We start from the raw sequence: 25224 nt of genomic DNA on the forward strand, positions 1-25224 counted from the left end.
CATTCCTGGATATACTCTCTCATGGCTTCACGTTCGGGACAAGAGAGATTAAATATCCTACCCTTAGGGAGCTTAGCTCCTGGTACCAAATCGATAGCGCAATCGTATTCTCTATGAGGAGGTAACACTTCGGAGGCCTCCATAGAGAAAACATCAGCGAAGTCCTGAACAAACTCAGGTAGCGTGTTCACCTCCTCAGGGGGAGAAATAGAATTAACAGAAAAACATGACGTCAAGCATTCATTACCCCATTTGGTAAGCTCCCCAGTATTCCAGTCAAACCTGGGATTATGCAACTGCAACCAGGGAAGGCCTAAAACCAAATCGGACGATAATCCCTTCATCAACAGTACAGAGCACTGCTCCAAATGCATGGAGCCAACAAGAAGTTCAAAAACAGGGGTATGCTGTGTAAAATAACCATTAGCAAGAGGAGTGGAGTCGATAACCACTACCGGGACAGGTTTAGGCAAATCAATCAAAGGCATAGCTAGAGACATAGCAAATTCCACAGACATGATATTAGCAGAAGACCCTGTATCCAAGAAGGCACTGCCGGTAGCAGACCTACCACAAAAAGAGACCTGAAAGGGAAGCAAGATTTTATTACGTTTCATATTTACGGGAAATACCTGTGCGCCCAAGTGACCTCCCCGATGATCACTTAGGCGCGGAAGTTTTCCGGCTGCTTATTCTTACGCCTAGGACAGGTGTTCACTTGATGCTTGTCATCCCCACAATAGAAGCAGAGACCATTCTTCCTGCGGAACTCTCTACGTTGTCGGGGGGACACGGAGGCCCCGAGTTGCATAGGTACCTCCGAGTCTTCCGTGGAAGAGCGAAGCAACGGGACCTCGGGAGGCATCATGGGGGAGTCAGGGGGGAAAACACAAAAACGTTCAAGTTGTCGTTCCCTGAGACGTCGGTCAAGTCGTACCGCTAAAGCCATAACCTGGTCTAGGGAGTCAGAAGAGGGATAGCTAACTAGCAGGTCTTTCAGGGCGTTCGACAGACCCAACCTAAACTGGCACCTTAAGGCAGGGTCATTCCACTGAGAAGCTACGCACCACTTCCTAAAGTCAGAGCAATACTCCTCAACAGGTCTCTTACCCTGACGTAAGGTCACCAGCTGACTCTCGGCAAAGGAAGTCCTGTCAGTCTCGTCATAAATGAGTCCGAGAGCAGAAAAGAAAAGACCAACGGAGGAAAGTTCAGGGGCGCCAAGAGCCAAGGAGAAGTCCCATTTTTGGGGCCCTTCCTGGAGCCGGGACATAATTATACCCACCCGCTGGCTCTCAGAACCTGAGGAGTGAGGCTTTAAGCGAAAGTAGAGCCTACAACTCTCCCGAAAGGAGAGAAAAGTCCTCTGGTCCCCTGAGAACCGGTCAGGCAACTTGAGGTAGGGTTCAAGAGGTGAGGTGAGGGGCACTACTATGGTAGCTTCAGGCTGGTTGACCCTCTGAGCCAGGGCCTGGACCTGTAGGGAGAGACCCTGCATTTGCTGAGCCAGGGTCTCAAGGGGGTCCATAGTAGTGTGAGGGACCAGGAAAGCCTTCTTACTATTGCACCAACAGTTGTCTCCTTCTCACCCAGCGTCTTACTTATGGTTTTGTAGCCCATTCCAGCCTTGTGCAGGTCTATGATCTTGTCCCTGACATCCTTAGAAAGCTCTTTGGTCTTGCCCATGTTGTAGAGGTTAGAGTCAGACTGATTAATTGAGTCTGTGGACAGGAGTTTTTTATACAGGTGACCATTTAAGACAGCTGTCTTTAATGCAGGCACCAAGTTGATTTGGAGCGTGTAACTGGTCTGGAGGAGGCTGAACTCTTAATGGTTGGTAGGGGATCAAATACTTATTTCTCTGTGCATAATGCAAATAAATATATATCATTTTGACAATGTGATTTTTTTTTTTTTTTATATATATAATCTATCTCTCACTTGTAAAATTAACCTAGCCTAAAAATTCTAGACTGTTCATGTCTTTGACAGTGGGCAAACTTACAAAATCAGCAAGGGATCAAATACTTATTTCCTCCACTGTATATACTTTAGGCAGAAACTTATTTTAGCTCACACATAATCTAGAAAATAATTCTCACCCATTGCCCATGCTTATTTCCATCATCAATTCCTTAGGTTGTAATATTGGTCTTCCTCTTTCCTAATAGCTCCCTAAAATTCACAACTCACTTCCTTCAAAAGATTTATTTTTTTCTTGATTTTGGCTTCTTTCCTTTCTAACTCTGCTTCCTGCCATCTCCTTCAGTTACTTTTTCCTTTTTTGTTTTCTCTGATTCATCTTTAAGGACACATTTTTAGTTTCATTCCCAATTTATCTGGTCCCCTTTAATGTACAGTAGGTCTAGCATCTCAAAATGGTTGCTTGGATTCTACTTTTCAATATATTTTCTGAATCCCTACATTATCACCTACATACAGATGTGTCCTTCCTTACCTTTTCTCATACCTCGACATATCCTGAGAAGGGTGGCTCGAGATGACCATCTTTGAAAGAAAACATTTTGTGATAGTCTGTCACGAGATGTCTATGCTATATGTGTCTATGGGCGGCTACCCAGTGGTTCTGATGTGAAATGCAACCTGCCAAGCCTTTTGCTAGCATGTCACAATATTTTATTGAATTTGTTTCCTGACAAATTGGAGTCCTTAACCAAATTCAATCCAAGGTAAGGGTGGACACATCTCTATATAATGACGGGTTAGCAATGTGGTTTGTCTCGGAGCGTCATGCAATAATGAACAAATATAAAATAAAATGAAAACTCTGCAAAAATCAGCACTGCTCGTTAATAGTTACTTTTCAGTAGCCAGATAAGTGCTGCAATAGTGTACGGTCGAGTACAATTCGGCCTCTATTTTCAGCTGATTTATCACCACTTCGGCGTCTATCAGAAGCGCACCCTCTGCTTCATCCAGCAGTGTGGATAGTGTAGTTGTTCAAACTTCTTCCTAATCAGAAGACTGATGGACAAACAGTTGATTCTTGGATCCTCTAGGAAGCTCATAGATGTTTTTTTTTCCTCCAAAGGAATTTGCAGTGAGAGAAAAGCAAAAAAACCACTGGGTGGAAACAGATTAACCAATTAGATGCCCTGCATTTATTTTAAAACTTAAAATGACTTCTTGAATAAAAGCATATCAGCCAGACCTGCAGGCTACATCAATTGATCCTCAGTGTCTAGTTTCGCCTATTCCGGCTTCATCGGGGATATAATACTGAGGACACCTTATTCCTTTATAAACCCATAGCAGAATGAACTTCTGGGTCAAAAAGGTCACAATGTTTTACATACACATTTACAAGCCTAAAAACATATAGAACAACTATTTTAAAATAAAACAATTTAGATCCAGCTCAATATTTAAACCTTGCAGTGTCATTGTTTTCAAAAGATAAATCATTTCTGTTTCCTTTTGAGAGAGATGTTTTATTACGTCGCCCCCCCCCCTCCAGTTTGGGTCACAACCCCTTTTTTATATTATTGATATGTTTGTTTATTCTTTTCTTTAACTTCCTTTCCATCCACCCCACATACTTCAGTTCACAACGGCACTGCAGAAGATAGACCACATTCACACAGTTACAGTCAATTCTTTCCCTTATCTGTTATTGCGATTTCCAGAGACATTGCTAACCATTTTGTTTACAGCTGGGATACTGGACTCAGTTTTGTCGTTTGTTTGAGCTTTTGTTCTGAAGTTGCTCTACCTTCGCATACATTAATCTCTATGTAATGACTGGTTTCCTTCCAAGGAATATATCCGACATATTTGTGTCGTTCTTACAACTCAGGTTAGAGGGAATAGCTTCCTAAATGTTTTATTGCATTTCATCCCCATGGTTATTCTTATGTAGCTGTATTGGCTAGTTTACATTAGACCTTTTATGTATTTGGTATTGGGTCCAGCGGTTTTGACTACTATATGTATGACTTGTGCGGAAATAATATCAAGCTTCCATCTGTCGTATCTGTGTCCTGATACATTCCATTTTTGAAAAGTCTTACTTATATGGTGACTCTACCTACAGTACGTTCATTTTGACAGGATGATAATTTAACGGTAATAAGGCAGGAGGTGAGTTAGCCTAAAAAAAATCTCTAATATTATTAATTACTAAACCCATACTCATGTTGGTGACATTTCAGTATATAAGCAATGGGAAAAAAATGTAAGACATATTAAATAATTCTATAACCTCACTATATTTTACAGGTACCCAACACTTTTACATACAGCACGGGCTACTAATGGCCCTCAGGAGATATGTGCCATAGTGAAATTTGATCAGGTGCCTGGTATTGCAAAGGATGAAATCTGGAGAAAAAATGCAACATAATATGCATGCTGTGGATTTGAAAACCGTGCAGATATTTTCTGCTACCTTTGAATGTGTACTGTAATTTGTTGTGGATTTTCAGTGCAGAATTAGCACCAAAAATCTGCAATAAATCTACCACTTCTGCACATGGCTTAAAACTCTAATTAAACATGTAAGGAAAAGAGACATCCATAAACATTACATGCTGTATACAAATAACATGGATTACTAACAACAGAGAGTTGTCATGTGTTTATTTTTTGGAATCCATGATTCATTTATTGGCATGGAGTTCAAAGCTGAATTTATTTGTGTCTCTAAAAATATTTGGTTACCATTTTTTCTGGGACACAGCTCTGTTATAATCTGCACCATTTTCTCTGATGTTACATGAAGTAATGTTTTAGTCATACATTTTACATTTCTGACACTGCTGTTGATCTTGAAAATCTTTTATGCAACATTTAAGGTTTTGGATTTTCCCTATATACACATATATACATATGAATATATTTTTTTCCTTTCACAGATCTTAATATTACTGCAGCTGTTTTGTCTCTTCTGAGTATAACTTTTATGGTAATGGGATCAATATGTATAACTATGGTTCTGAGCAAAGGTGTGGAGTTCCTCCTGAAGCCTGCATCATTCTTCTTTATCATTTCTGGTAAGGAAAAAAAAATTGTATATACATGTATGCTAAATCTGTTGGTCGCTATCTCTATCTCTTGTATAGGTTAGATTTAAGGCGGACTTACACGGGCAGATATATTGCCTTTGTTTAGTACGTTTAGAATGAGCACCAATCGACAATATAGATCGTTGTTCCCTTCAAATGAAGCAATGATGATTTAGTATCGGGACGAACGATTGTTATTACAATTGTTCCTCCCATTGCATTTGCATCATGTTGGCTGCACCTCTCCCAGGGAGGTGTGCTGCCAACTAGCGATAATTCTTTTAGCTACAAAAAAGATGCGATCAGCCAATGAACGAGCGTTTCCCCGTTCATCTGCTGATTGTTGCCTTGTTTACACAGGTCAATGATCGGAATGAGCGTTCATATGAATGCTCTTTTGCCGGATCTTTAGCCCGTGTAAAATGGCCTTGACCTGCCTAAGTAGAGTCGTGTCTTAGTGAACCTTCCCTTATCCCTTCCTATCCCTCCACCCCCACCTTTAGAAAAGACACGTGACACCGAGGTTGGATGTGAAATGGCCACAGCAGCCGTTTATTAATTTCACAGTTTTATAAAAACAATTTAAATCCGAAACGTTCGGATAACTAATTAGGAATCCACCAGAGAATTCCTCCTAATAATTCACATGACCCAACATGGGTCAGAATCATAAATAACAGTTTTAACGTTAACATTAATCCGAGCAGAGGAAGTCCTTGAAGCCATTTTAGATATTCCTTTTAAACACACCCCGAGTTAGCCATCTGCAACCACCACCAACCAATTACCACCAGCCGTAAACCAGCTCGGAGGCACCGCTCACCTCTACAGATGGCTCCAACCACTAGAAGTCCACTTCAAAGGGATAACACCCGATGAAGCCTTCAAGTGATATACCTTCCACCAGAAGACCACTTCAAAGGGATAACACCCGATGAAGTCTTCAACCATGTACCTTTTTTGGGGGACGCATACCCCCGATGCGATCCCCCCACAATTTTGTACTGACTGGCCTCAAGGACTCCCCCCGCCAGCTGCCATGACACCAGGACCTACTCCGAATGAAAAGAGAAGAAAAAAAACAAAAAAAAAACATGTTAAATAAGCACCATAAAATCACAACACTCATAGACGGACGTACATAAAGACCCCCAGGGATAACGAACAAAGGGCGGGAGGGTGGGAGCTTGTCTAGCTGCGTGTTACTCCTCCCGCTGCTTCCGGCTCAATGCCGAAAACAGCGGGAAGCTCAGTAACGGCCCCCAACTCCTCCTTGTCCCTCCTCCACCTCCTTCTAACTTTCCCTCAACACTTAACCCTTTCCCTCCTAGGGCTGTCATGGAGGCTTCCCTCCTAAGCCCTGCAGGCTGCGTCCAGCCTCTTCTTGACCTGCCTAAGTAGAGTCGTGTGTTAGTGAACCTTCCCTTATCCCTTCCTATCCCTCCACCCCCACCTTTAGAAAAGACACGTGACACCGAGGTTGGATGTGAAATGGCCACAGCAGCCGTTTATTAATTTCACAGTTTTATAAAAACAATTTAAATCCGAAACGTTCGGATAACTAATTAGGAATCCACCAGAGAATTCCTCCTAATAATTCACATGACCCAACATGGGTCATAAATAACAGTTTTAACGTTAACATTAATCCGAGCAGAGGAAGTCCTTGAAGCCATTTTAGATATTCCTTTTAAACACACCCCGAGTTAGCCATCTGCAACCACCACCAACCAATTACCACCAGCCGTAAACCAGCTCGGAGGCACCGCTCACCTCTGCAGATGGCTCCAACCACTAGAAGTCCACTTCAAAGGGATAACACCCGATGAAGCCTTCAAGTGATATACCTTCCACCAGAAGACCACTTCAAAGGGATAACACCCGATGAAGTCTTCAACCATGTACCTTTTTTGGGGGACGAATACCCCCGATGCGACCCCCCCACCATTTTGTACTGACTGGCCTCAAGGACTCCCCCCGCCACAGCGAAACAGGCCTTGACCACCTTAAGCCTGTGAGTTCCGCCACACCACCACCGCCCTTTCAATTCCCTCTGCTATTGCCAGGCTCCACAGATCAATACCAACCTCGGTCAAATGAACCCCATCACTCCTCCAGTAATTCCCCACTCCCGCTTCCAAATCCCTGTGCCGCACGCAACTGCCCCCGTTTTTGGCTACAAAACGGGACACCGCCCGATTAACTTTAATGCGTGCCTTATTGACTCTTTCCACTGACCTAGCAAACCGCCAATGTTTTCTTGGAACAATGTCCGACCACACTATTACCACCTGGGATAAGACACCCACAAACACAACATATCGTGTTTTATATCACGCACCAACTCACGAAAAGTGCGGACTCCCAAGTCATTCCCACCCACGTGCAATACTAATACCTCTGGGACCCTATCAAGCCGGGCATATGTCTGGAATTCTGCTAACACCCTGCTCCATGACATACCTCTAAATCCCAGCCAATGCAAAACCGCATCCTGCCGCGGAATGCGCAACTGGCGACCGTCCGGGCGGACGTCCGCCCTCAAAGCCCCCCAATGCACGTACGAGTGACACAGCAACCACACCAAACACGGAGGCGGATCTGAAACGGAAAAGACAATTAGACACCACCACACAAACATTTTTTAAGCGCTAACAACAAGACTCATAACAGATGGGGGCGAACATAAGACCTAAATCTGTTGGACTCCCAACGACCGATGCGCCGCACCCCTTCGTCATCCAACCCCCAGCGCCCTGCTTCTGTTGCTGCGCCAATCCTGAAGGAATGAGATGAATATGAGCCCGCCGCGACACCAACCGCCGCCAAACATTTTTTAAATACAGCTCCAAACTGAAATCTGGACAAAAATGATCCGTCCTCGTGACATAGCAATGGCAACTCTGGAGACCCCCCTCGTGGCTTAAACCCCCGCATGCACGCGACCGGGCACATAGCCAAACCCGGGAGGGCGAACAAAACTATCAGCTTTCCCCTTCCTAATTGGTCAGTTTTTGACCGACGCAACCATGCCTCAAGCCGATCAGCATATAGGCTCACCTCCCCCAGTCTCAACCCCCCTGCCTGCTTGGTACTCGGCGACACCAACTCGCCAATTCTAAATGCCCCAAAGAACGCTAAAGAAAAAGCTAACCGAAACAACTTCATCTCAGCCGAAGAACGACAGACCGATGCTAATGAACCACCCAAAGAGCCAAGCAAAGAAAACGACACAGGCCTTCTACGATCCGCCTCCACCCTACCTCGGCGCAAACCCTTCAAAGCCTGTACCACTAAAAATTCCTTAGATACATCCTGAAAGCCCCGCAACTTAAAACCAAACGCCACCGCAGACATGAAACGGTTAACCTTTGCCAATGAAAACCCCGCCTCCCAGGCGTCCCCTAACCAGTACAAAAGTGCCACCAACCTGTCTCTATCCGTGTTGACGTCACCCAACTCTCTTACCCACTCCTCCCACTGCCTCCAACAAGCAGAATAAGCACTCCACGTCGTGCGCGCCAAGGACCTCTTTACCAATCGTTCTACGGGACCGAGACCAGATCCCAAAGATGTTCCGGACAAGCCAAACCGAGACGTTCCGCTCCCGGTGCCAATTGCCGAAACCGGTCCCACTGCGATCGAGAAAGAGCATCAGCGATACAATTCCGTACCCCCGGCACATGCACCGCCACCACCCACGCGTTCAACGACAAGCACACCAATACTAAATGTCGCAACAACTGCACTACCGGAGGAGAGGACGCCGTGATGTTATTAATGGCCAGCACCACCCCCATATTGTCGCAGTAAAAACGAACCTTCTTATCCCTGAGCCTGTCCCCCCAAATGGTCGCCGCAACCACGATGGGGAACAGCTCGAGCAGGGCCAGATTCCGCGTGAGTCCACTGGACACCCAACTAACCGGCCATCGACCTGCGCACCACGGACCCCCCCCGTAAGCTTCCAAAACCGCCCGCCCCAGCCGCATCCGTAAAGATATTTAAATCACTCGTATCCTGCGCTGGAGCCATCCATAGCGAGCGACCATTATACTGGCCCAGGAAGTCATCCCATACCTGCAGATCAGCCCGATGCTCCTCCTTAAGCCGCACAAAATGATGTGGCGCACGCACTCCTGCCGTTGCCGCCGCCGACCGTCTACCAAACACCCTCCCCATTGGCATAATCCGGCAGGCGAAATTCAACTTCCCCAGCAACGACTGAAGCTCACGCAGCGTAATTTTCTTTAACTTACAAGCCCGACGTACCTCCTGACTCAAATCCCCCAACTTATCCGCAGGAAGACGACACTCCATTGCTACCGAATCTATTTCAATTCCCAAAAAACAAATCGTCGGTACCGGACCCTTGGTCTTTTCTGGCGCCAAAGGGATCCCAAAATCCCTCGCCACCTTCTGCAGTGCATGAAGCAGATTACCGCAAACCGGCGAACCCCCCGGGCCGACGCACAAGAAATCATCTAAGTAATGTATCAACGAGTCGACCCCGGCTACTCCCTTCGTCACCCATTCCACGAAGCTACTAAACGCCTCGAAGTATGCGCAAGAAAGGGAACACCCCATCGGAAGGCAACGATCCACGTAAAAAGCCCCATTCCAAAAACAACCCAACAGCCGTTGGCTTTCTGGATGAACTGGCAGCAACCTGAACGCCGCCTCGATGTCGGTTTTTGCTAGCAGCGCGCCTGGACCCGCAGCACGAACCAACCCCACCGCCTTATCGAATGAGGTATACACTACGGAACACAACTCGTGATCAATCCCGTCATTTACCGACGAACCCTTCGGAAACGATAAATGCTGAATCTGTAACGGCAGGGGGTAGGGAGACGGACAAGTGAGCCCTAATCTACCCGCCACTCTGTCCCTGCCTACTTGCAACGACCCGCCCTAGGCGACGGGGTACAACTGGGCGGCGGTCCCTGCGCTCAGTAAGTGCACGACAAACACGACAAACATACAAGGAACACGAGCACGGCAACACCGTGAGCAACCAGAGTGGTGAACGAGCCGAGTCAAGCCAGGAGTGTGCGAGGTACAAAACGAAAAGCAGAAGAGTAGTCGGTAAGCCAGGGTCGGTATGGAGCAGGATCAAAAATAGCAGGAGCTGTAGCTGGGCCAGGAACCACAAGGAAGGAAACAAAAGCAATAACAAGCACCGAGGGACAGGAAGTGCAGGCTTAAATAGACCGAGGGCGGGAGCTAGCTGAGTCTGGCCAGGTTACGATAGGCTCTCCCACTCCTAAGCCTGCCAGCCTGAATGGTGGAAGCAGGAGTCAGTCTCAGGGATGTATTCTCAGGTGCTGACTGATTAGTTCTGGGAGTTAACCCCGCAGTGCCTGGCAGATCCTTTACAGTACCCCCCCTTTTATGAGGGGCCACCGGACCCTTTCTAAGTGGACCTGGCTTACTGGGGAAACGCAGGTGGAACCTCCTGACCAATACCCCAGCGTGAACATCCCGGGCGGGTACCCAAGTCCTCTCCTCGGGCCCGTATCCTCTCCAATGGACCAGGTACTGGAGGGAGCCTTGGACCATCTTGCTGTCCACAATCCTGGCCACCTCGAATTCCACCCCCTCCGGGGTGAGGATGGGAACAGGAGGTCTCCTCGAGGGAGCCAAGGACGGGGAGCAGCGTTTGAGGAGGGAGGCATGAAACACGTCGTGTATCCGAAAAGACGGGGGTAACTCCAGCCGGAAGGAGACAGGATTGAGGACCTCAATGACCTTATACGGCCCAATAAACCGGGGCGCAAACTTCTTGGACGGAACCTTGAGACGCAAGTTCCTAGACGACAACCACACCAGATCCCCGACCATAAACAGGGGGTTAGCAGAACGTTTTTTATCAGCCTGAGTTTTTTGTACGCTCTGGGACACCTCTAGGTTTTTCTGAACCTGGGCCCAGACTGTGCACAGTTCCCGATGAACGACCTCTACCTCAGGATTGTTGGAACTACCAGGTGAAACGGAGGAGAACCGTGGATTAAACCCAAAATTACCAAAAAAAGGAGAGACCCCAGACGAGTTACTGACCCGGTTATTAAGGGAAAATTCGGCGAGGGGAATGAAAGAGACCCAATCAAATTGACAGTCAGAGACAAAACACCTTAAGTATTGTTCTAGAGACTGATTAGTCCTCTCAGTTTGGCCATTAGTTTCAGGATGGAAGGCAGAGGAGAAGGACAGATCAATCCCCAACTTCATACAGAAGGCTCTCCAAAATAATGAAACAAATTGTACCCCTCTGTCCGAAACAATATTGACAGGGACCCCATGGAGACGCAGGATGTGTTTGACAAACAAGGTAGCCAACGTTTTGGCGTTGGGTAGTTTCTTGAGGGGCACAAAGTGGCACATCTTACTGAAGCGGTCCACCACCACCCACACCACCGACTTGCCTTGGGATGGAGGCAAATCGGTGATAAAATCCATGGAGATATGTGTCCAAGGTCTCTGGGGAATGGGCAACGAACGCAGTAAGCCCGCTGGTCGGGACCTGGGAGTCTTGGACCTAGCACAAACCTCACAAGCGGCGACGTAGGCCTTAACGTCTTTAGGCAACCCAGGCCACCAATAATTTCTGGTAATGAGGTGTTTGGTACCCAGGATGCCTGGATGGCCAGATAGTGCGGAGTCATGATTTTCCCTAAGTACCCTTAGCCGGAATTGCAGGGGAACAAACAGCTTGTTCTCAGGAAGGTTCCCGGGAGCTGCACCTTGATCAGCAGCAATTTCAGAGACTAAATCAGAATCGATCGAGGAAATGATTATACCTGGAGGCAAAATACAAGCAGGATCTTCCTCCGAAGGAGGGCTGGCCATGAAGCTACGCGACAGTGCATCAGCCTTAATATTTTTAGACCCAGCCCTATAGGTAACCAAAAAATTGAATCTGGTAAAAAATAACGCCCATCGAGCTTGTCTCGGGTTTAGCCTCCGGGCAGATTCTAGGAACACCAGATTCTTGTGGTCGGTAAGGACCGTTACCTGGTGCCTAGCCCCCTCCAGGAAGTGGCGCCACTCTTCAAATGCCCATTTAATGGCTAAGAGTTCGCGGTTGCCAATATCATAGTTACTTTCAGTTGGCGAAAACTTCCTGGAGAAGTAGGCACAGGGGCGGAGATGGGTGAGGGACCTGGTACCCTGGGACAAGACAGCCCCCACTCCCACCTCAGATGCGTCAACTTCCACGATAAATGGCTCCATTTGGTTGGGCTGAACCAGCACCGGGGCCGAGACAAAGCACTTCTTAAGGACCTCAAAAGCCTGGACAGCCTCAGGAGGCCAGTGGAGGAGATCAGCACCTTTGCGAGTGAGGTCCGTAAGGGGCTTAGCGATGACCGAGAAGTTAGCAATAAATCTCCTGTAATAATTAGCAAACCCCAAAAAACACTGTAACGCCTTCAGGGAGACAGGTTGGACCCATTCCGCCACAGCCTGAACCTTGGCGGGGTCCATGCGGAATTCATGAGGAGTGAGGATTTGACCCAAAAATGGAATCTCCTGTACCCCAAACACACATTTTTCGGTTTTGGCAAACAGTTTATTTTCCCGAAGGACCTGGAGCACCTTCCTGACATGCTCCACGTGGGAGGACCAGTCCTTGGAAAACACCAGTATGTCATCAAGGTACACTACCAGAAAAATCCCCAGGTAATTTCTCAAAATCTCATTTATGAAATTCTGGAAGACCGCAGGGGCATTACACAACCCAAAGGGCATGACGAGGTATTCGAAATGGCCTTCGGGCGTGTTAAACGCAGTCTTCCACTCATCCCCCTCTTTGATGCGAATAAGGTTATACGCCCCCCGTAGATCCAATTTAGAAAACCATTGGGCCCCCTGAACCTGATTAAAGAGATCAGGAATCAAAGGAAGGGGATACTGGTTCCTTACCGTGACCTTATTCAGGCTACGGTAGTCAATGCATGGCCTAAGACCACCATCCTTCTTCCCCACGAAGAAGAAGCCAGCACCTACCGGAGAAGAAGAGGGACGAATGTAACCCTTGGCCAGGGATTCCTGGATATACACTCTCATAGCTTCACGTTCGGGACAAGAAAGATTAAATATCCTACCCTTAGGAAGCTTAGCTCCTGGTACCAATTCGATAGCGCAATCGTATTCTCTATGAGGAGGTAACACTTCGGAGGCCTCCCTAGAGAAAACATCAGCGAAGTCCTGAACAAACTCGGGTAGCGTATTCGCCTCCTTAGGGGGAGAAATAGAATTAACAGAAAAACATGACGTACAACATTCATTACCCCATTTGGTTAGCTCCCCAGTATTCCAGTCAAACGTAGGATTATGCAACTGCAACCAGGGAAGACCTAGCACCAAATCGTACGATAATCCCTGCATCAACAGTACAGAGCATTGCTCCAAATGCATGGAGCCAACAAGGAGTTCAAAAACAGGGGTATGCTGTGTAAAATAACCATTAGCAAGAGGAGTGGCGTCGATACCCACTACCGGGACAGGTTTAGGCAAATCAATAAGAGGCATAGCAAGGGACATAGCAAATTCCACAGACATGATATTAGTAGAGGACCCTGAATCCACGAAAGCACTGCCGGTAGCAGACCTACCACCAAAAGAGACCTGAAAGGGAAGCAAGATCTTAGTACGTTTCATATTTACGGGAAATACCTGTGCGCCCAAGTGACCTCCCCGATGATCACTTAGACGCGGAAGTTCTCTGGCTGCAACCTTACGCTTAGGACAGTTGTTCACTTGATGCTTGTCGTCCCCACAGTAGAAGCAGAGACCATTCTTCCTGCGGAATTCTCTACGTTGTTGGGGGGACACGGAGGCCCCGAGTTGCATAGGTATCTCTGAATCTTTCGGGGAGGAACGAAGCAACGGAGCTTCGGGAGGCATCATGGGGGAGTCGGAGGAGAAAACACATAAACGTTCACGTTGTCGTTCCCTGAGACGTCGGTCAAGTCGTATCGCTAAAGCCATAACCTGGTCTAGGGAGTCAGAAGAGGGATAGCTAACTAGCAGGTCTTTCAGGGCATTCCACAGACCCAACCTAAACTGGCACCTTAAGGCAGGGTCATTCCACCGAGAAGCTACGCACCACTTCCGAAAGTCAGAGCAATACTCCTCAACAGGTCTCTTACCCTGACTTAAGGTCACCAGCTGACTCTCGGCAAAGGCAGTCCTGTCAGTCTCGTCATAAATAAGTCCGAGAGCAGAAAAGAAACAATCAACGGAGGAAAGTTCAGGGGCGTCAGGAGCCAAGGAGAAGGCCCACTCTTGGGGCCCTTCCTGGAGCCGGGACATAATTATACCCACCCGCTGGCTCTCAGAACCTGAGGAATGAGGCTTTAAACGAAAGTAAAGCCTACAACTCTCCCGAAAGGAGAGAAAAGTCCTCCGGTCCCCTGAGAACCGGTCGGGCAACTTGAGGTGGGGTTCAAGAGGTGCGGTGCGGGGAACTACCAGGGTAGCATCAGGCTGGTTGACCCTCTGAGCCAGGGCCTGGACCTGTAGGGAGAGACCCTGCATTTGCTGAGCCAGGGTCTCACGGGGATCCATAGTTGTGTCAGGGACCAGGGGTAGACTAGGTATGGGCTTGTTATTATGTAACGGCAGGGGGTAGGGAGACGGACAAGTGAGCCCTAATCTACCCGCCACTCTGTCCCTGCCTACTTGCAACGACCCGCCCTAGGCGACGGGGTACAACTGGGCGGCGGTCCCTGCGCTCAGTAAGTGCACGACAAACACGACAAACATACAAGGAACACGAGCAAGGAAAAGGGGCCGTTGCCCACGGCAACACCGTGAGCAACCAGAGTGGTGAACGAGCCGAGTCAAGCCAGGAGTGTGCGAGGTACAAAACGAAAAGCAGAAGAGTAGTCGGTAAGCCAGGGTCGGTATGGAGCAGGATCAAAAATAGCAGGAGCTGTAGCTGGGCCAGGAACCACAAGGAAGGAAACAAAAGCAATAACAAGCACCGAGGGACAGGAAGTGCAGGCTTAAATAGACCGAGGGCGGGAGCTAGCTGAGTCTGGCCAGGTTACGATAGGCTCTCCCACTCCTAAGCCTGCCAGCCTGAATGGTGGAAGCAGGAGTCAGTCTCAGGGATGTATTCTCAGGTGCTGACTGATTAGTTCTGGGAGTTAACCCCGCAGTGCCTGGCAGATCCTTTACAGAATCAAACAAAATTTCCTTGGCTCGCGCTTAGGAACGATGCTCAACGGGGACACCACTAAATCTTTTATTGGCGGATCAACAAAAGGCCCCGCCATGCGACCCAACGAAACTTCTTTAAACAATTTTTCCGACACGACCTCAGCATGCAAGTAGGCCGATTTAAGGTTCCTCCGCGTAACCGGGACCTCATAAGGAGGCGGAGGAATAATAAAACCAACACAAAACCCCTCGTAAAGCAACTTGGCCGCCGCCCTATCCGGGTACTCATTTAGATAAGGGGCCATCCTTTCCACCCTCACCGGTGACAACCCCTTGACCAGCCGAGGAGGACTGGTTCCCTGACCTCTTTTTTCGCATACATTTTGCAGCCCCGTGTGATGCACCATTACACTCTGAACACACGTGCTTGAACTTGCACGTGGCCCCGAACTTACACTGGCCCTCGTTAAATTGCCAGCAAAATCCCAACTTCGCCCCGCCCCCTTGTACGACCTGACTGGACTGGCCCCCTTGGCCAGCGCTCCCGGGAAAGGACTGCCTAACCGGAGCCGTAACCCGTAACCAGAGAGCAATATCCTTCTGGTCCCACCGAATCGCCGGCCGAACCGCTTTCCGCTGACGGAATTGCTCATCGTATCTTAGCCACGCCTGCCCCCCGTACGCCCTATGAGCCTCCCCAATGGCATCAAAATAGCAAAACAACGCCGAACAATTTTCCGGCACCTTTTCTCCTATTACACTGGCTAATATGGCGAACGCCTGCGACCAATTAACGAACGTCTGCGGGATAAGCCTATACCGCCGACCTTCCTCCTCGTCCTTCTTACTCTCGTCCCGCTTGCTCTTATCCAAATTGAATTTTGCAAGCGGCAGGAGAGAAAAAATCTCGACATATTCGTCCTTCCAGATCCGCTCACGCACCTCCTGCTTTAAGTGCGCCCCTAACGGACCTTCGAAGCAAACATACACCTCCCCCCGAGCACGATCATCAATACGCACCCGATCGCCTTCTTTTTGTGCCTCAGTCTGTACCGACACCGCGACCGCCTCTCTAGCCGCCATCCCGGGCCGCGCCTGCAACGATCCCCCGTCCCTGGGGCCTTCCCAAACTACTGCCGGGGACACCTCCGTAACTACTGGCGCCGCCGCCCTATCTAGGCGCCCGACCAGCTCCCGCAAGCAACCCACTAAATCCGCCAGACCTGCGCCGTCGCGCCCGCGCGCGCCACTACCGGCCACCGATGCGACGCTAGCAGCCCCCCCCCCCGCCGACACCCGACATAAAAATCGCTGGATACGACAAAGATGGAGTTATACACTCACCGGGCTGCACAGGCGCTGTGTTCCCGTCAGCCGGACCATCCTGACCTCGCCGATACACGTCCAGTTCCCCTTCCTCCAGCTCCTCTCTCGCAGACGACTGGCCATCACACCGACATCTTCGAAACGGGGATGATGACGCGCTGACCGATGGGCCGGCAACCTGCCGCCCGACCGCAGGGACCCAGACTTCCGACCGGACCTGCAGGTCTAGGCGTCCGTCTCGACGATCCTGATGAAGCCTGCCCCCTGGCCGGAACATCACCAGGCGGGGCGGCCGTAACTTGTCCTCCAAATCTTGCATCTGATGGGGGAGGGGTGACAGGGAGCCCGGCCTGCGACTCCCTGATAACCGCCGGACCCCGTCGCGGCCGGGGATTCCTGCCAGGGCGCAGGGCCTGGGAAGAGGCGGCCCTCCCAGCTGCCTGGCCTGCAGCGTCCATTTTAGGGCTCCCCCAGCGACGCCGTGTCCGCGGGACCACCTAGGGCTGAGGCGTTCTGGAGGTCGGGACCGCCGAGAGCGACGGGTAGACCCAGCCTGATTCACCATCACCCCGGGCGACGCTCTCAGCCTGCTCTGAGCAGGAGCGGGTGTTGCCGACTCCCCCCCCGCCGCCATATTACTGCTAGGAAGGGGGCCGGGGGAGGGGAGCCTGTCCCCAACAACAGACCTCGAACGCCGGGCCTGACGTGGCGATTCGGCGTCCGGGATTCTTGTCAGTGCTGCCACGGTCTCCTCCAACCATCCGGGACCGTGGTGCACAGCAGCGGCGCGCAGCTGCGCAAGTATTACAGCCTCTGACATGGCACACAGAGCGGGGCAACGGGGAGCTTGTCTAGCTGCGTGTTACTCCTCCCGCTGCTTCCGGCTCAATGCCGAAAACAGCGGGAAGCTCAGTAACGGCCCCCAACTCCTCCTTGTCCCTCCTCCACCTCCTTCTAACTTTCCCTCAACACTTAACCCTTTCCCTCCTAGGGCTGTCATGGAGGCTTCCCTCCTAAGCCCTGCAGGCTGCGTCCAGCCTCTTCTTTACTGTTGAAATATATTTTGTCTATACCAAAAGTGATACTTAAAGGGAACCTGTCACCAGCATTTCACCTATTGAACTTTACTTCTCCCTCACTGGCCGCTGCTATAAAAAGTTCATTGCCGTTATCCCCGCTCCTAAACTCCTCTTCCGACTGTAAATATCGGTCTGCAAACGTTTTGCGCCTTTTATCGTAATTATGCGGTGTCCCTTTGTGCGCACACACCAAAAGAGGACATGAATGCACAAGCGCAGGATTTTGTGTGCTGGGGGAAGGCGAGGAGCTGTCAATCAAAAGTAAGGAGGCGAAGTAAACTTGGAAAGACTTGAGGAATGAAGATATGACTCTTTCCAAACGAAGATTTGACTCTTTTCAAATGAAGATCTGACTCTTTTCTGCTCATTAGCATACGGTGTGGGAACACTAAAAAGCTAAATACTAAAGCTACAGAGCCGACTAAGAAGATAATTATAGGTTATATAGAAATGATTTTTCACCCACTACCACCAGGTATAGTCGGTTTAATAGGTGAAATGCTGGTGACAGGTTCCCTTTAACAGGGAGGACATACATATATTTGGGCAAGATGATATCACAAAATGTCAAATTGTGCAGGCAACCCCAGTTGTACCTAACACTATTTTATTTAAAGTAAAACAATGTCATGTTACATTCTAATTTACGATGGATAGATGGTTTATGTGGCAAAAGTCATTTCTGCTTTAATTGTTCTGTTTTATTCTGTTGTATTTTTTTATTGAAAACTTGTAACACACTTATGAGGTTTATAGTTTATCATTAATGACACATACACCAGCATCTGTTTTTGATGTATATAAAAAATTTATTTAAATAATATTTTCTGCGACTAAAACATTGATGGCCTATATTTAGGATAAGCAACCAATGTTTGATCCTTGGTGTCTAACCCGGGATCCCCACTGTTTAGCAGAATGAAAGGGTTGTGGCACTCTATGAAGCCCCGCTAAATCTTTAATGTTTACCCAGGCAAAGTCTATACATGTGGCTATGCCTGGTACTATAGCTCCGGCCCATTTAGTACCATGGCACCCTTGCTCTGATGATCCACAGGGGACCCTAAGGAGAGGCCATCAATGTTTTAGTCTTAGAAAACCCCCTTAAGATTCCTGGGAATTGTTGCTGCTCACATTTCTACATTGTTAGTTCAGCCTGTTCAATGTGATCACTTTCCTTGTTTAATGGGGTGAAAAGGCTTTTACATAGAGGGACATCATGTGATTTTGGAATACAATATACACTTTTCTAATTATATTCCTTTTTTTCCCCTTATTTTATGTATTTCAGGTATATTTGTTCTTATCACTATGGCAATATTCCATCAAGCTGTCAGCTGGCTAATGGCAAGCAATCAGAAAGTGCAGCTAGAATACGAGTATTCATGGTCTGTAGCCTGTGCGACAGCAGCGGGAGCCGTCTTGATATTTGGTGGAATATGTTGCATTTTCTTGGTATTGCCATCATTGCCAAAGAAGCCTTGGGAGTACTGCATGAAAAAGGGAAATAGTTCATAAGACATGAACCGGAGATCACAATAGCTTAATCTCCTAGCACATGAGCTAGAGAACATTCACACATTGCTGGGTTCCCAACAGTAACGTCCTTTGCAAAATGAGGACAGTTGTTTGTTTACGTCATTGTAATTTTATGCACCTAATCCAGAGTAACAGTCAGTATTCAGACTATAGTTGTGGCAAATGCAAAGAATCAGGCCTCAACATAAGGACAGACTATTTCTATCTTATTTTGGACTGGATGTTTCATTTTTCCCTTTTGTAAATAAGCTTTGTAACATCCAGAACTCTGTCAATGTATTTTATTTTGGGAGGGTTACTGTATAGAAACTATTCATTTTTGGTGTTATATTATAATGTGTTATTAAAAGTTATTTTTATTCTGGTGATTGTTTGCATTTAACTACGCTTATATCAACTATTCAAATCTCTATCTTCTATGTAAATATGAGAAAGTATGTTGTGAACCTATGTGTACTGCATGTAAACCAAAGACAAAGTCAGGTACACGCTGACAAAAAAAATGTGGGTTTGAAAGGAAAAAGTATTTTATTACGGAACAGATTAGTTTGCAGCCTGGCTACCCATAAACAATTAAAAGTGGAAGGGCTGATGGGAGAGCAAAGTCAAAGTACACTATATGGCCAGAAGTATGTGGACAACTGATCATCACACCAATATGAGTTTGTTGGACATCACATTCCAAACCATGAGAGTCAATATGGATTTGGTCCCCTTTTTGCAGCTCTAACAGCCAACAGTCCTCTTAAAAGACTTTCCATAAGATTTTGGAGTGTGTCTATATGAATTTGTGTCCAGTCAGACAAAAGAGCATTTGTCAGGTCAGTCACTGAAGTTGGACTGGAAGGTCTGGCTTGCAGTCGGCAATTAATTCCAAAGGTATTTAATGGGTTTAAAGTCACGGCTTTGTGCAGGACACTTGAGTTCCTCCACACCAAATGCTTCAATTCATGTCTTTATGGACCTTGCATTGTGCACAGTGGAACATTGATGCTGGAACAAGAAAGGGACTTCCCTAAATTATTATTGCCACAAAGTTGGAGGCAAAGCATTTTCTACCATGTTTTTATATTCTGTAGCATTAACACTACCCTTCACTGGAAATAAGGGGCCTATCCCACACTTTGGAAAAACAACCCCAACCTCCTTCACCATTTTATTCAGTAGGCACTGGGTAGGTAGTGTTTTCTGGCATTCGCTCAAATTTGTCCATCAGACTGCCAGAAATATTAAATGTGATTCATCATTTCAGAGAACACATTCTCACTGTATCTAGATGGTGTGTTTTATATCACTCCAGTCAATGATGGCATTGCACATTCTGATCTTAGGCTTGTGTGCAGCTGCTCACCATAAAAAACACATTTCTTGAAGCTCCAGACACAGTCATTGTGCTGAATTGACTTCTAGAGGTGGTTTGAAAATCTGTAGTGAGCGGTGCAACAGAGTACAGGTGATTTATATGCACCGCATGCTTCGGCACTCAGCAGGCAAGCTCTGTGAATTTGCGTGGTCTACCGCTTCCTGGCTGAGCTGCTGTTACTCCTTGATGCTTCCACTTCCCAATAATAGCACTTAGAGTTAAACAATGCAGATCTAGCATATCAGAAATTTCACAAATTTACGTGTGGCAAATGTGGCAACCTATGACAGTGTCACCTTTATAGTCAATGAGCTTTTCAGTATGACCCAAACTACTACCAATGTTTGTCTATGGAGATTGCATGACTGTGTACTTGATTTTATTTACCTATTTGCAATGGGTGTGACTGAAACACCTGAATTCAATCATTTTGAATAGCGTCCACATACTTTTGGCCATATAGTATAGGTTTCAACTACAGCACTAAAACATGGGTCTCCTCCAGGTCCTGAACCCGGACATAAAAAACAAAAACAAATGGATGCCGTAGAATGGAAAAGTGCCAAAAAATTACCAACTAGTAGCCCTGCTTTCCCAAGCATTAAAATGTAAATGGAAACCTGCAACAGTGATTTACTGCTATATTAGCCATACTTTTTTATGTTTCTATAGACTGACAGTGTTGTGAAGAAAGTTTAGCATACTATCTACTCAGAAGCGCAGTCAGGTTTACCAGTTCCCCTAATATTCTCTAGTACAATGGGAACCCTCTGTACTTATGGGGGTCTGTAAAGTGGGCAAGATGTGTGCCTATTCAAAAACCATTGCTCTAAAGAAAGGCTTGCACCAATACCAAATACCAGTCTTGCACATGCAGGTCTCAATGCCTTTGTATTTTCCATGATATCAACGTGAAACAATTCTAAAGTTGGCTGTCGCTGTTCCTTATCCAATAAAGAGATCAGTGTTTGTGCTTTTAGATGCTAACTCAGCCTTTGCTTTATTCCACTGGAGTTTTATAACATTAACCAGACTTTAATAAATAGTGCTGTCCAAGACTCAGCTCTAGAGAGAGGGCTTTTTGCTGCCTGTGTGGTAATGCTAACGTCTACTGACATTAAACAAGCCCATGAATGGCAGACTCTACTCTGCTGTAGCTAAAAATAATGTATTACCACTTTTAATTTATCTTCGTTTTTATCTTAGTGACTGGGAAGTCAACTTAGTTTACTTGACTGTTCTGCACATTAAATAGTAACATAAAAGAAAGAGCCATCATGTTTAAAGTCATTCTAAACTGTAACCCCTGTACAATTTGGAAATCTCACCACTCAATATTTGACATTAAGGCTGGGTTCACACGACCTATTTTCAGGCGTAAACGAGGCGTATTATGCCTCGGTTTACGTCTGAAAATAGGGCTACAATACGTCGGCAAACATCTGCCCATTCATTTGAATGGGTTTGCCGACGTACTGTGCAAACGACCTGTAATTTACGCGTCGTCGTTTGACAGCGTAAATTGACTGCCTCGGCAAAGAAGTGCAGGGCACTTCTTTGCAACGTAATTTGAGCCAGTCTTCATTGAAGTCAATGAAGAGCAGCTCAAGATTTACGAGCGTCACAGACGCCTCACATATTACGAGGAGGAGCTTTTACGTCTGAAACGAGGCAGCTGTTTTCTCCTGAAAACAGTCTGTCTTTTCAGATGTAAAAGCCACTCATCGTGTGCACATACCCTAAGCCTAATACATCCATTAATATACCGGGCAGGGATTATTGATTTGTGATCATTTCTGCTGAGACCACCACATGTAATATCATAGTTGTCGATGGCAAATGGTCCTAGGTGCCAACAACAGAGAGCACCCATTCCACACATGGAAGCATTCTTTTTATTTAGGGCATATTCACAAATGTGGGTTTGTTTCAGATGTAGTCTTAGTTTTGGATGTGACAACTATAAGGCATTTGAATATGATCATTTATTGTCCACCCTCTGTATTTACAAGTGTTAAAGTTGCTATAATTCTGCAATGCATGATCAGGTTAAGGGGCTAACAAACATATTTTATGCCACTCTACATGTTATTTTCTGTAATAAACTATTATTATATTATTGATTATTAAACTATGAATGTTTAACATCCTCACCTCCTGCAATGACTGAACAGTACTGTGTCAAAAAGAAACTCTTGACTAACCAGTAGATGTGTGATATGTTTAATGGGTACCCAGAGTTAAATATTAGGGATTTGCATTATACACAGTATGTCATATACAAGGGCACAATAATACTGGTGTAGTAGTGTAGCGGGCACGTTTTTCCACAACTTGGCACACATTACTCAACAATTGCATAATTGTATTGATAAATCTCCTATATTTTCAATAGCATAATATCTCCTTCTACTCGTAGAAGTGAAACAAACATTTAAATTCCATGAATCTATTGTTATTAAATGGATATTCCCATCTCAGAAATGTATGAAATATTCATAGGATACCCTATAAATGTCTGAATTCTGAAACTCCCATAGACTTGAATGGAGAGAGATGTACACATTCGCCATCACTTTTTCATTTGGTCTGCAGCTAGATGCAGCCCCTTATATGGTTACTTAGTTGATAAGGTTTAAAAAAGACACAGGTCCATCAAGTCCAACATATAGTCGTACTGTGTTAATCCAGAGGAAGGCAAAACCCCCATGAGGTTGATGCCAATAGCCCCATTAGGTCAAGAATACCTCCCTGACTCCAAATATGGCAATCAGAATAAATCCATGGATCAACGTCCCATCTCCAGAAACTAGTACCCATAACTTGTAACATTATATTTTTCAATAAATGTATCAAGGCCTTTCCTGAACTTGTTCAAAGAATCAACCCCCAGAACATCCTGTGGCAGAGAGTTCCATAGTCTCACTGCTCTCATAGATCAGAATCCCCATCTGTGATGATGATGGAACCTTTTTTCCTCTAGACGTAGAGGATGCCCCCTTGTTCTTGTTACAGGCCTAGGTGTAAAAAGATCATTAGAATGATCTCTGTACTTTCCAGTTATATATTTGTACATTGTAATTAGATCGACCCTAAGCCGTCTTTTTTCTAAACTGAATAGCCCCAAGTTTGATAACTTTTCTTTGTACTGCAATCCTCCCACTCCCTTAATTACCTTGGTCGCCCTTCTTTGCACCCAATCTAGTTCAGCCATGTCCTTCTTATACACAGGATCCCAAAATTTTACACAATATTCCATATGTGGTCAGACTAGTGATTTGTATGTTGACTATGCTCATGTCTATGTTCTTGTCATGAGCATCTATGCCTCTTTTGATGCATAACATGATTTTATTTGCCTTGGCAGCAGCTGCCTGGCACTAGTTGCTAAAGGTAAATGTACTGTCCACCAATATCCCCAAATATTTTTTAGTTGCAGTTTTACCCAGTGTTTTACAATTTAATTCATAATTGTAGAATCTGTTTCCTCAGCCCAAGAGCATAACATTATATTTATCTACCTTAAACTTCATCTGACTTTTTTTCTGCCCAAACCTCCAGCTTCCCCAAATCCCTCTGTTGTCCTGATGAGTTCAGTTCTCAGAGGTAGAACCCCTCAGCTTTCAGACCCTTATGACATATCCCGTGGAAATGCCATAAATATCTGAGATGGGAATACCCCTTTAAAGTCTATATAAACATTTGAAGCCATTTTTTTCTTCATAAATCATGTTTTATTTTATTTGAAAAAAGTTTTGAATGGACTTTTCATATATAAAAGAAACGTTTACTTTTTGAGATACGGCTTCTTTGTATTCTATGTATGTTCATGAACTTGGATGCGATTGATCATAGCTAGAAGTAATGGTAAAAATCCAGGTATATTTTTCATGGCACCACTGCTATAACGATACGTGAAGGTGAGGTCCCTCCTCCCTCATTAGCAATCATGAAATAATTGAGAAAGCACAATCTGTTTGCATACAAAAAGCTTTTTTCTTTAATCAATCCAGTACAAAAAATTTGCAGTACAAAGCATGCTTGAGAAAGGAGGTGGTCCCCCGAAACGTCGCTTACAGCATGAATGAATGCCTGTTCCTCTCCAGCAACGTCGCTCCATTGAACATGGAAATTATTTGACACTAAGTCTATTTTAGCCACTGCTGGGATTATCCTAATTATGGTGAATATTGCATCTTTGTACTGCCAATTTTTTGTTCTGGATTGATAAAAGGAAAAAGTTTTTTTACATTCAAACAGATTGTGTTTTCTCAATTATTTCAGGATCGATAATAGCTGGAGTCTTCGTGTCGCAGCGATCACCCGAAGCAGTCAGTCCCGGTGACCTGATGGATTCGGCTGTGACCACAAAATCCAGCTTCTATGTATCCAGGATACATAGAAGCTGTATCTCCAAAAGAAAACATTTTTTTAAATAAAACCAAATTCAAAACTTGTTTAAAATAAAATAAAACATTGATTTAAAAATAAAATAAAACAAATGCCTTTAAAGGTTCACATAGCCTTTAAGGGCATGGCCAGACGTGGCGGAATTGCTGTGGAATTCCGCAGCGGACAGTCCGCAGTGGAATTCTCCAGCGGCCGTTTTTTACATTTGTTTCAATACATTTTTAGGCAAGTTAGTTCAGACATTGCGGAAAACTCCGCTGCGGACCATAGGCTGCAGTGCGGAATTTTCCCTCCGCAGCATGCACTGTCTGTTGCG

General features: G+C 46.1%; 1 protein-coding gene across 1 annotated transcript in view; it reads left to right on the top strand.

The window, feature by feature from the left end:
- CACNG6 (calcium voltage-gated channel auxiliary subunit gamma 6) overlaps window positions 1-22838 on the top strand; it is a 218302-nt gene extending 195464 nt beyond the window's left edge. The window contains exons 3-4 of the mRNA XM_075839974.1: window positions 4875-5012; window positions 18888-22838. Coding sequence (XP_075696089.1) covers window positions 4875-5012; window positions 18888-19114 — 365 coding nt within the window. The 3' untranslated portion in view covers window positions 19115-22838. The remainder of the gene's footprint in view (window positions 1-4874; window positions 5013-18887) is intronic.
- The last annotated feature ends 2386 nt before the right edge of the window (window positions 22839-25224 follow it).

Source organism: Rhinoderma darwinii, chromosome 10, assembly GCF_050947455.1.
Source record: "Rhinoderma darwinii isolate aRhiDar2 chromosome 10, aRhiDar2.hap1, whole genome shotgun sequence".
NCBI classification, from domain to species: Eukaryota; Metazoa; Chordata; class Amphibia; order Anura; family Rhinodermatidae; genus Rhinoderma; species Rhinoderma darwinii.